At 44.6% G+C, this 12,140-nt stretch overlaps 1 protein-coding gene across 2 annotated transcripts in view; it reads left to right on the top strand.

The window, feature by feature from the left end:
• SVOPL (SVOP like) overlaps positions 1-12,140 on the top strand; it is a 71,714-nt gene that overhangs the window by 37,161 nt on the left and 22,413 nt on the right. For both annotated transcript variants that reach the window (XM_026511692.4, XM_044388623.3), the window contains 4 exons: positions 182-399; positions 1,056-1,167; positions 1,895-1,976; positions 10,603-10,692. In XM_026511692.4, coding sequence (XP_026367477.2) covers positions 182-399; positions 1,056-1,167; positions 1,895-1,976; positions 10,603-10,692 — 502 coding nt within the window. The remainder of the gene's footprint in view (positions 1-181; positions 400-1,055; positions 1,168-1,894; positions 1,977-10,602; positions 10,693-12,140) is intronic.

Here is a 12,140-nt window from a genome sequence, read left to right as displayed (position 1 = left end):
AAATCCCTTTTCCACCCGGGCTCCCTAGGATCGGTGCGCCCAGCCTTTGGCGCCCTCCCCACCTCGTGCCTCCCACCCCACCACTGTCCCCCTTCTCCCCGCTCCTCCCCACCTCTGCTGGCTCTGCCCCTCCTTCACGCTGGCGGCAGCTGTGCTAATGAGCGGCTTCGTTCCCCTGCAGGCTGGGAATCTCTTTCGCCTACTACGGGGTCATCCTGGCCAGCGCCGAGCTGCTGGAGCGGGACCTGGTGTGCGGCTCCCGGTCGGAGTCCGAAGCCGAGTCCGAGGTGGCCGTAACCCTGCCGGACACGGAGGAGAGCCACAGTCCCTGCCACTGCCACATGTTTGCTCCCTCCGACTACCGGACCATGATCATCAGCACCATTGGCGAAATTGCTCGTAAATGTCCACCTCGGTGTTTTGGGTCCCTGTCTGTTTGGGGTGGGGGAGCCTGTCCTAGACAGGCTAGTGCGTCCTAGACAGGTAGTGCGGACCAAGTCCCCACACCTTCCTCGCTCACGCGTCTGCAATGCAGATCGGTGTGGGACAGAGTCTGGAGGGGTAGATCTTTGAATTACTATATTCTATCAATTCTAAGATGCACACACACACCCCCCCCCTTGGACGCCTCTGAAATTGAGAGGTGTCTTACAATGGCTCCTTAGATTTCAATTTGCAGCACAGTTTGCATTTTAGTAGACATAAAATAATAGTACTTAAAAATCAGTGGCCCTGTGAATTTGATGACAAACAGTATATACCATTTAAAATACAGAGCTAGCGGGTTTGCAATTGACAACAGACCTGCATGTTACAATCATCTTGGGCATAAAAGAGCCTTTATATACACACCGGTGCTTGTCGTTCTTGGACCCCCGAGGAAGAAGCATGGGGAGTCATGAGGTGGAGGACCATGGGCCCGGGTTTTGGCTGGAATCCTCATGGGGTTTGCATAGTTGCCTTTTCTGAAACGACAATGAGGAATCCTGGCCAATATTGGTAAATGCCACTTGCTTTCAAGGTTTCAGAAATTGTCATTGTCGCTTGTTTTCTAGTGAATCCTTTCAATATCCTGGGCATTAATTTCCTGGGAAGACGGCTGAGCCTTTCCATCACCATGGGCTGCACGGCCTTATTCTTCCTTCTCCTCAACATTTGCACATCAAGGTATTTTCTCTCTGGTTGCTTCAAAATAATCGAGGTTTGTGCAGTGGATTGAAGTTGCGGTTTCCTGACCCATAGTGTTCAGTGGGCATCGGAGCAAGTCCCTTTCACCAGGGGAGCAGTGAAGGGGCTGCTGGTGTGACTGGAGTGGTCTTTCCCGGTACCCACCACTCCCCTTCCATCTTCTCCTGACCTGGCCCCGCCTCCGCTCTCCCAGGACGCAGGCGCCGGCCCGCACGCCCCACCCACCAAGCTATTTGGGACCTTTATGCAAAGCTTCGAGGAACGTCGGGACTCTAGTTGTTTACCAAATTATCTGGATGGTTGTTAAGATAGTTCAGGGAAATAGGTAACCCACCTGTGGTGTACAAATTCATTTCACTCTTCACTTGGGATCCGAGAATGCCCTCCATTGTAATATCATTCTGCAAACTGCGTCATTTTTGGAGGGTGGTATTAGAAGGTGTGCTCATCTGGGGGACCAGGCTGGAATGGGACACTTGGGGGAGCGGGAAGGACAGACAGGGAGTTGGGAGGAAGGTTGGGGTCCAGCATTTACTTCAGGACCCCACAGTCAGGCCGGGTGAGAAGCAGCACCTCCCCGGGACCTGGTTATCTGTGGGCGCGTGTTAGGGTCTGCGATGCGAAGCTGTGTGACGGGAGCAGCTGTCTAGGCCGTGGAAGGGCCTCCAGGCTGCCCTTCCTGACTTCTGTGCCTCTCCTTCCGCAGCGCGGGCCTGACTGGCTTTCTCTTCATGCTGCGGGCTTTGGTGGCGGCCAACTTCAACACCATCTACGTTTACACTGCTGAGGTCCGTGGTGGGCTGGTCACGCCGGGAGGTGCAGGGCCAGCCGCTTAGGGTGTCTGTCCATTGACAGTGCATCCCTAGCTTCTGCTGACTTCTGACGATTTTCTAAAAATGCCCCAAGAAAAGGGGCTCCTGGGTGGCTCAGTCGTTAAGCGTCTGCCTTTGGCTCAGGGCATGATCCCAGGGTCCTGGGATCGAGCCCCACATCCGGCTCCTCCGCTGGAAGCCTGCTTCTCCCTCACCCACTCCCCCGGCTTGTGTTCCCTCTCTCGCTGTCTCTCTCTGTCAAATAAAATCTTTTCAAAAAAATAAAAATACCCCAAGAAAAGGATGCCAGGAGCTTTGGCGGTTTCCTCTGCTCCATAGAGTCTAGTGAAAGCCAGCGTCTGAGCAGAAGTCGAAGCCCTGCTTGTCTCGGACACAGGCGTGCATGTAAAAATCCAACTCCTTGTCCCAGCACCATGCTGTTCCCCTGCATCTGAGACTTGCCACATGTAGCTTAAGTTTGAATCTAATAGCCTAAATTTGAATGATACTCTATGAATTTATGGAATCGGTACACCTGTATGCAAGGCACTGCCTGAAGGAGCTACAGAATTTCCTCCTAGACACCCACCTTAAAGGGCTAGTTTTCCTAGAAGTAGTGTGTGAACAGAAAACTTGACAGTATTTTAATTGGTTTTGTCCTTCATTGAGCTAGGGAAAGTGGCCCTACAGAGACAGGTAAAGCTGCTCTCATTTTCCTTTTGTTTCCCAAGTTTTTATTTAAATTCTACTTAACATGCCATCTACTATTAGTTTCAGGTGTATAATAGATTCCACACTTCCATGCAGCACCCAGTGCTCATCACAACAAGTGCCCTTCTTCATTCCCATCACCTGTTTCCCTCATCCCCCCACCCCTCCCCTCTGGAACCTTCAGCGTGTCCTCTATAGTTAAGAGTCTATTTCTTGGTTTGCCTCTTCCCCCGCCCCCATGTTCATTTGTTGTGTTTCTTAAATTCCATATATGAGTGAAATCATACAGTATTTCTTTCTCTGACTGATTTCGTTTAGCGTAATCTTTATAGCTCCATCCACGTCCCTGCAGATGGCAAGATTTCATTCTTCTTCATGGCTGAATAATTTTCCATTATAGATCTATACCACACCTTCTTTATTCATTAGTCACCGGACCTTTGGGCTCCTTCCATAATTTGGCTATTGTGGACATTGCTGCTATAAACATTGGGGTGCACGTGTCCCTTCAAATTAGTATTTTTGTATTCTTTGGGTAAATATCTAGCAGTGCAATTGCTGGGTCATAGTTTTGAGGAATCTCCATACTTGCCGGAAGTTTCCAGAATGGCTGCACCAGTTTGCGTTCCCAACAACACTGTAGGAGGGTTCCCCTTTATCTGCATCCTCCCCAACATCTGTCGTTTCCTGTGTTAATTTTAGCCGTTTTGTCAGGTGTGAGGTGGGATCTGCTGTGGTCATGATTTGCATTTCACTGACGACTGTTGTTAAGCATCTTTTCATGTATCTGTTGGCCATCTGCATGTCTTTGGAAAAATGTCTATTCTCCCCATTTTTAACTGGATTATTTTGTTTTGGGTGTAGAGCTTGGTAAATTCTTTGTATCTTTTGGATACTAAGTCTTTATCAGGTACGTCATTGGCAAATGTCTTCTCCCATTCCAAAGGTTGCCTTTTAGTTTGGTCAGTTGTTTCCTTTGCTGTGCAGAAGCTTTTTATTTTGATGTAGTCCCAATATTTTATTTTTGCTTTTGGTTCCCTTGCCTCAGGGGACATATCTAGCAAGAAGTTGATATGGTCGATGTCAGAGTAGTGACTGCCTGTGTTCTTCAGGATTTTAATGGTTTCCTGTCTCACACGTTGAATTTATTTATTTTTTTTAAAGATTTTATTTATTTATGTGACAGAGAGACAGCCAGCGAGAGAGGGAACACAAGCAGGGGGAGTGGGAGAGGAAGAAGCAGGCTCCCAGCGGAGGAGCCCGATGTGGGACTCGATCCCTTAACGCCGGGATCACGCCCTAAGCCGAAGGCAGACGCTTAACGACTGCACTACCCAGGCGCCCCTGAATTTATTTTTGTGTATGGTGTAAGAAAGTGGTCCAGTTTCACTCTTGTGCATGTTGCTGTCCAGTTTTCCCTACGCTATTTGTTGAAGAGATGATCTTTTTTTTCAAACGTATAGTCTCTTCTGCTTCATCAAAGATTAATTGATCATATAGTTGTAGGTTCATTTCCGGGCTCTCTATTCTGTTCCATGGCTCTATGTGTCTTTTTTTGTGCCAGCACCATACTGTCTTGATCACTACAGCTTTGTAATAAAGCTTGAAGTCCACAATTGTGATGCCTCCAGCTTTGGTTTTCTTTTTCAAGATTGCTTTGGCTATTTAGGGTTTGTGGTTCCATACAAATTTTAGGATTATTTCGTCTAGCTTTGTGAAAAATACTTGTGGTATTTTAATAGGGATTGCATTAAATGTGTAGATTGCTTTGGGTAATATAGGCATTTCAACAATATTTGTTCTTCTAATCCATGAGCATGAAATATTTTTCCATTTCTTTGTGTCATCTTCAATTTCTTTGGCCAGTGTTTTATAGTTTTCAGAGTACAGGCCTTCCACCTCTTTGGTTAGGTTTATTCCTAGGTATCTAATGGTTTTTGGTGCAATTGAAAATGGGATCAATTCCTTGATTTCCCTTTCTGCTGCTTCATTATTGGTGTATAGAAATGCAACATACTTCTCTATATTGATTTTGTATCCTACCACTTTACTGAATTTGTGTAACAGTTCTAGCCTGTTTTTTGTGTGTGTGTGTGTGGAGTCTTGTGGGTTTTCTATAAAGCGTATCATGTCATCTGCAGATAGTGAAAGTTTGACTTATTCCTTGCCAATTTGGAGGCCTTGTATTTCTTTTTGTTGTCTGATTGCACAGGTCTTCCAGTGCTATGTTAACTAACAGTGTGAGAGTGCACATTCCTGTCTGGTTCCTGACTGTAGAGGAAAAGCTTCCAATTTTCCTCATTGAGAATGATACTAGCTGCAGGTTTTCATATATGGCCTTTATTATGTTGAGGTATGTTCCCTCTAACCCTGCTTTGTTGAGGGTTTTTTTTTTTTTTTATCATGAATGGATGTCGAAAGGATCATATGGTTCTTACTCTTTTATTAACGTGGTGTATGTATCCTGTTGATTGATTTGCAAATACTGAACCACCCCTGCAGCCCAGGAATAAATCCCACTTGATAGTGGTGGATGATTCTTTTAATGTGTTGCTGGATTCCATTTGCTAGTATTTTATTGAGAATTTTTGCACCCGTGTTCATCAGGGATATTGGCCTATAGTTTAGTTTTTTAGTGGAGTCTTTATCCAGTTTTGCTATCAGGATAATGTTGGTCTCATGGAATGAAATTGGAAGCTTTCCTTCCATTTCTGTTTTTTGGAATGGTTTGAGAAGAATAGGTATTAGCTCTTCTTTAAATGGTAGAATTCACCCGTGAAGCCATCTGGCCCTGGACGTTGGCTTGTTGGGAGATACTTGTTTACTGATTCAATTTCTTTGCGAACTATTGGTCTGTTCGAGTTTTCTGTTTCTTTCTGTTTCAATTTTGGTAGTTTTTATGTTTCTAGGAATTTATCCATTTCTTCTTGGTTGTCCAATTTGTTAGCATATAGTTTTTCATAATATTCTCTTGTGATTGTACTTCTGTGGTATTGCTTGTTATTTCTCCTCTCTCATTTGTGATTTTATTTATTTGGGTCCCTTCTCTTTCGATAAAGAACCGGCTGCTTGTTTCATTGACCTGTTCTATTTTTTATTTATTTTTTTTATTTTTATTTTTTTTTAAGATTTTATTCATTCAACAGAGAGAGAGACAGCCAGCGAGAGAGGGAACACAAGCAGGGGGAGTGGGAGAGGAAGAAGCAGGCTCATAGCGGAGGAGCCTGATGTGGGGCTCGATCCCATAACGCTGGGATCACGCCCTAAGCCGAAGGCAGACACTCAACTGCTGTGCCACCCAGGCACCCCGACCTGTTCTGTTTTTTAGTTTATCATTTATTTCTACTCTAATCTTTATTATTTCCCTCCTTCTGCTTGCCCTAGGCTTCATTTTTCTTCTTCTAGCTCCTTTAGGTAGAAGGTTAGGTTGTGTATTGAGAGTTTTCTTACCGCTTGAGGTAGGTCTGTATTCCTATATCTCTCTCTCAGGATCGCCTTTGCTGTATCCCAAAGGTTTTGGACTTTTTTTTTTTTTTCATTTTCATTTGTTTCTATGTATTTTTTTAATTCCTTCTTTGATTTCTTGCTTAACCCATTCATTGTTTACTAGCTTGTTGTTTAATCTGCACATATTTGTGGTCTTCCCATACTTTTTCTGTGGTTGACTTCAAGTTTCGTAGCATTGGGACCAGAAAATACGCATGGTATGATCTCAGTCTTTTTGAACTTGTTGAGGCCTGATTGTGACGTAGTATGTGATCTATTCTGGAGAATGTCCCACGTGCATTTGAAAAAAACTGTGTATTCTGCTTTAGGATGGAATGTTCTGAATATATCTGTTAAGTCCATCTGGTCCAGTGTGTCATTCAAAGCCATTGTTTCCTTGTTGATTTTCTTCTTAGATGACGTGTCCTTTGATGTAAGTGAGGTGTTCGAGTCCCCTGCTATTACTGTGTTATCAATGAGTTCCTTTGCTTGTAGTTGTTTTATATATTTGGGTGCTCCCACTTGGGGGCATAAATATTTTCAATTGTTAGATCTTCTTGTTGGTTAGACCCCTTTATTATGACAGAGTGCCCGTCATCTCTTGTTACAGTCTGTGGTTTAAAATCTAGTTTGTCCGACATAAGTATTGCTACTCCTTCTTTTGCCACTCATTGGCGTGATAAATGTTCCTCCATTCCCCCACTTCGAATCTGCAGGTGTCTTGAGGTCTAAAATATGTCTCTTGTAGGCAACATATAGATGGGGGGGTTTTTGTATCCATTCTGACACCCTGTCTTTTGATTGGATGATTCAGTCCATTTACATTCAGAGTAATTTTTGACGTACATTTAGTACCGTTTTATTAATTGTTTTTTGGTTGTTTCTGGAGTTTTTCCTCTGTTGCTTTCTGTGTTACTTTTGGTCTCTTCACTCAGAGTCCCCTTTAATATTTCTTGGAAGGCTGGTTTAGTGGTCACGAACTTTAGTTTTTGTCCGTCTGGGAAACACTTTATCTCTCTTTCTATTCTGAATGACAGCCTTGCAGGACCCAGTATTCTTGGCTGCAGATTTTTCCCATTCAGCACTTAGACTATATCATGCCATTCTCTTCTGGCTTGCCAAGTTTCTGTTGAGAGATCTGCAGCTAGATTTATGGGTCTTACCTTGTAAGTTAGGGACTTCTTTTGTGTTGCTGCTTTTAGGAGTTTTTCTTGGTCATTGTATTTGCAAAGTTAACTGCAGTATGTCTTGGTGTTCGCCGGCTGCTGATTTTGATGTGAGTTCTCTGTGCCTCCTGGATCTGGATGCCTGTTTCCCTCCCCAGATCAGGGAAATTTTCAGCTATTAATTCCTCAAGTAAATTTTCACCAACTTTCCTCTCTCTTCCTCTTCTGGGACTCCTAGGATACTGATGTTACAACATTTGATGGAGTCACTGAGTTTCCTAAGTCTATTGTCGTCCATAATTCTTTTTCTCATTTGTTCGGCTTCACTATTTTCTATTTTATCTCTGTATCACTTCTTCATTCCTCTGTTTCTCCAGCCTTGTTCAGTGCATTCAGTCTGTTTCTATTATCAGTTACTGCATTTTTCATTTCCAACTGATTCTTTAACTCTTTCTCTGTGGTAAGGCCTCCTTGAAGTCTTGCATTCTTTTCTAAAGCCCAGTGAGTATTCTTAACAATCGTTGTTTCAGATTCTCCGTCAGGCATGTTGCATGTATCTGTTTCACTTAGATTTGTGGCCCTGAGCTTATCTTGTTGTTTCATTTGGGAGGAATTCCTCCATCTTAGTTTGTTGTCTAACTCTCTGTCCTCTTCTGTGGTAGAAGAGCCTGGTGGTTTCCTACTCCTGAGAGTAAGGGCTCTATGAAGAAGTGCTCAGATGGCATCCGGGGCTGGCGCTTCAGGTGTCTCTGGGATGTGGTGCGTGCACTCTGCTGCTGTGTTCTGGCTACTCTGTCCCTCAGGCCAGTCGTCTGGGCTGGCTCCTTGCCTGCAGTGGGCTGTGTTTGGTCCTTGGCGAGAGTGTGGTGGGTTTTAACGGTGTGCTCAGGTCTGCCTGTCAAATGAGACCTGGTGCTGTTGCCACTAGAACTGACGCCTTGCAGAACTCTCTGGTCAGGAGATGGGGTGTGGGTGGGGGTTTCCACTCGTCTTCTGGGGAAGGGTCCCACTGCATTGGGCCTGGGGCACACTTGCCCAAAGAGGGCAGTCCCAGCAGAGCGCAGGGGATGCTGCATTTGTCTTCATCTCAGGAAACCTAGAAGTCTGTTCGGCTTACAGATATGGCCTGTCCAAACCATTGAAGCCACAGAGAAAAATATTCTTTTCTCCTCATAAAGATAAAAAAAATACAGAATCGACGTATTTGATCTGTGTAATGCAGTGTGCTTAAGTTACATTTGAAATACTCCACATACTTTGGAATAAATTAATTTAAAAGCTCATTTTTAAGTAATTTTTTGATAATTGTCTAAAAAAAAAATCAAAGGTGTGTACCTAAAGATGATTCTTTTATTATGCCACTCAGAATTGTCAAAACATGAACAAAGACTTATTTTCTTTGCTCTGCTGTCATCACCATGCATCTGAATCCATTGTTTTCAGTTATAGCCAGCAGGCTCATTTTCCAGAAGAAAAACTCCTGAAAAAGGCACTCCACTCCCAGACCTTCTCTTAAAAATACAGCTATGTCCGCCGAGGCCGGACAGCCTCTTGACTTTGCATTTGACAGATGGTGCTTAACAAATTGTGACCGAGTAAAGAGGCTGTGTGCTTTGCTTTAGTGAATGGATTAAAAACTATAAGTATTGTATAGCTTTAAGAGAATTCTCAAGTTTTGAAAAACCATTCTTTTGTAAAGCATCCTCCCTATAAATTAAGTACTATTTGCTTACTTGGGAAAATTATGCCAGTTCCTAGAAGAAATTAGAATTAAGGAAGTACAGATCAATGAAGTCTCATAATAAGTGTAAGAATGTTGCATCAAGAAAGTAGATTGTGGGGGCGCCTGGTTGGCTCAGTTGTTGGGCGTCTGCCTTTGGCTCAGGGCGTGATCCCGGAGTCCTGGGATCGAGCCCCACATCGGGCTCATGCACTGGGAGCCTGCTTCTTCCTCTCCTGCTCCCACTGCCTGTGTTCCCTCTCTCGCTGGCTGTCTCTCTCTGTCAAATAAATAAATAAAATAAAATAAAATAAAAAAAAAAGAAAGTAGATTGTGGGGGCGCCTGGGTGGCTCAGTCGGTGCAGTGTCTGCCTTCTGCTCAGGTCATGATCTCAGGATCCTGGGATCCAAGCTCCCATATCCATCTCCCTGCTCAGCGGGGAACCTGCTTCTCCTTCTCCCTCTGCACCTCCTCCCAGCTCCTGCTCTCTCTCTCTCTCTCTGTCTCTCTCTCAAATAAAATCTTTTTTAAAAAGTACATTATGTCATAAAATTCTGTTTTTTAAAAATCATGCTCTGCACTCAATATGGGGCTTGAACTCAGTACTCTGAGATTATGAGTCCCGTGCTATCCTGACTAAGCCAGCCAGGTGTCCCTATGTCATAAGATTCTGAAACAAGAATGTCATGAATGATATTGCATGTACCCAGAATGCTTGTCAATTCTTTTCACTGCATTAAAAGTTTCACTGAATCATTATTTGGGGAGGATTTTCTTTTTTCTTTTTTATTTTTAATTTTTTAAAAAATTTATTAGAATGTGTGAGCATGAGTGGGAGGGCCAGAGCGAGAGGGAGGATCTTTTTTTTTTTTTTTTTGTAAAGATTTTATTAGAGTGCGTATGGGAGCGTGTGTGCACAGAGGGAGAGGGAGAAGCAGACTCCCCGGTGAGCAGAAAGCCTGACCTGGGGCTCCATCCCAGGAGCCTGAGATCATGACCTGTGCCGAAGACAAGACGCTTAACCGACTGAGCCACCCAGGTGCCCCTTGGGAGAGAGAGTATTAAGCAGACTGCACACTGGTGTCACGACCCTGAGATCAAGACCTGGGCCAAAATCAAGGGTTGGATGCTTAACTGACTGAACCACCCAGGCGTCCCTTGGGGAGGATTTTCTTTACTTTCAGTAGGACCACTTTATTCATTTATAGCTCTAAAAAGGAAGTCTTCTGTTTGATTCCAGAGCTTACATCTTTGAAATTATAGTTCGAATATTCAATTAAACATCTTTTGGAATTTGGTCATTTAAAGGATAATTTCTAAGTGTTTATTCTTTTTCTGATACTTAAAAATTCAAAGTTCTGTGCCTGAGAGCACGATGTCCTCTATTTCATATCCTACATACCTGTATAGCATATCTGGTATTTGATATATGGCAAACCTGGCTGGGGGAGGAGGGGCAGGGGACTCGGGAGAGTAGGAGCCCAAGCTGACTGATGCGTCCTATGCTCCTCCCTCCAGGTCTACCCCACGATGATGCGTGCTTTGGGGATGGGGACCAGTGGCTCCCTGTGTCGGATTGGAGCAATGGTGGCACCATTTATATCCCAGGTACAGCCCACAAGTCTCTATAGGGGGATGAGTTTAAAGGAGATGGGGAAAAGCAGGCACTGGGTTCCTTCAAATTAAGCATATAACTGGGGATTTCTGTTTATGTAATGAGTTTGTTTTTTGTTTTTGAGGGGTTGTTTTCCCATTGTTTGGTGAATTTGGGTAGGGCAAGAGGCTAAGTAAATGTTTCCAGGCTTGTCGTTGGTCAATAGCATGTATCTCATGGCGTGCAGGGTTTGGATTTTGCTGGGCATTGTTGCAGTAAGATGGAAAAAAAATGGAGGACACAAGGAGCTTGAGCAGTTGAATGAGAGGATTTGAACCCTGATCCTGTCTAGGGGTGCAACTGAGAAACAGAGTATGGACTTGCAGGGAGGATAAGTCTAGTGCTAGGGCAAACCAGTACGGGCTGGGATAAAGTCCAGGGATGGCCTGGACTCCCAGTTGGACCCTTGATTCTGGAGGGAAATAGAGGCAGATATGGTGACCTATGTGGTCCTTTATCCTCGGAGGGGCTGAACACTGTCTTCACTGGGCACAGAAATGGAAATCCACCTGAGCTGGCTGCACTTAAAGAGATGGAGTGAGGGTAGGCCCTGGCAAGGTCTCATCCAAGCAGTGGGGGTGATAGGGACCCAGGCCCTTTCTTCCTCATGTCTGTCTGGGTCTGTGCTCACTCCTTCCCCTTTCTGAGCATTCCGGCGTTCCCCTCCTCTCCCTGCAGACCAGTGTGCTGTGCTCGCCTGTATACATGGCCATCCCAGGAATCCCAAACGTAGATCCCTACATCTAGCCGCCAGAAGACATGGTTACACTCTCTCTGCATCCCTGAAAAGGGGCTCCCACTAGCCGGGTCTGGTTGGATGTTCATCCCTGAGCTCACTCGGCTGTGGCCGGGAGTCGAGGTTACCTACAAATGCAGCTGGGGAACTGCAGTTTCCAAAGGAAGGGGGTTGTCGTGGGCTGAGCCGACTGTCACATGTATTTCCTATAATTTAACACATTTTGCTACTACTAGGCTGTTACTCATTTGTTTTTAACTATTTTGGGAACGTTTTCCCCCACTCAAGGAAAAAAGAGGGCAGCTTTTGTCTAGTGATTTTCAAAGTTTTTTTGTACTGATTTCACCATGTGCTGAGAAGAACATAGTGATGAAAGACAGAAGTAAAATATTAATCCTATTTCTGGATAATCCGGCTACGGTATAGTTTATTTTCTGAGCTTTAAGTAGAAATTGCCTCTCTGTTTTTCCACCACGTGAAACATGCTTTTTGGGTATTCGTGGGTATTTAACCTAGAGGCCACACAGCTTTTGGTGGTTTTGTGGATCAGGGAAGATCACCCACTGGGTCCAGACCTTCTGGGGCCAGAGGCTCTGATCTGCTTAGCACCCTGCAGCCAGGATATAACCTCTTACAGTTCATCACTCCTCTCTGTCTGTCCCCTTC

The sequence above is a fragment of the Ursus arctos genome, unplaced genomic scaffold, assembly GCF_023065955.2.
Source record: "Ursus arctos isolate Adak ecotype North America unplaced genomic scaffold, UrsArc2.0 scaffold_3, whole genome shotgun sequence".
Classification (NCBI taxonomy): Eukaryota; Metazoa; Chordata; class Mammalia; order Carnivora; family Ursidae; genus Ursus; species Ursus arctos.
This window is presented reverse-complemented; position numbering and strand designations above follow the sequence as displayed.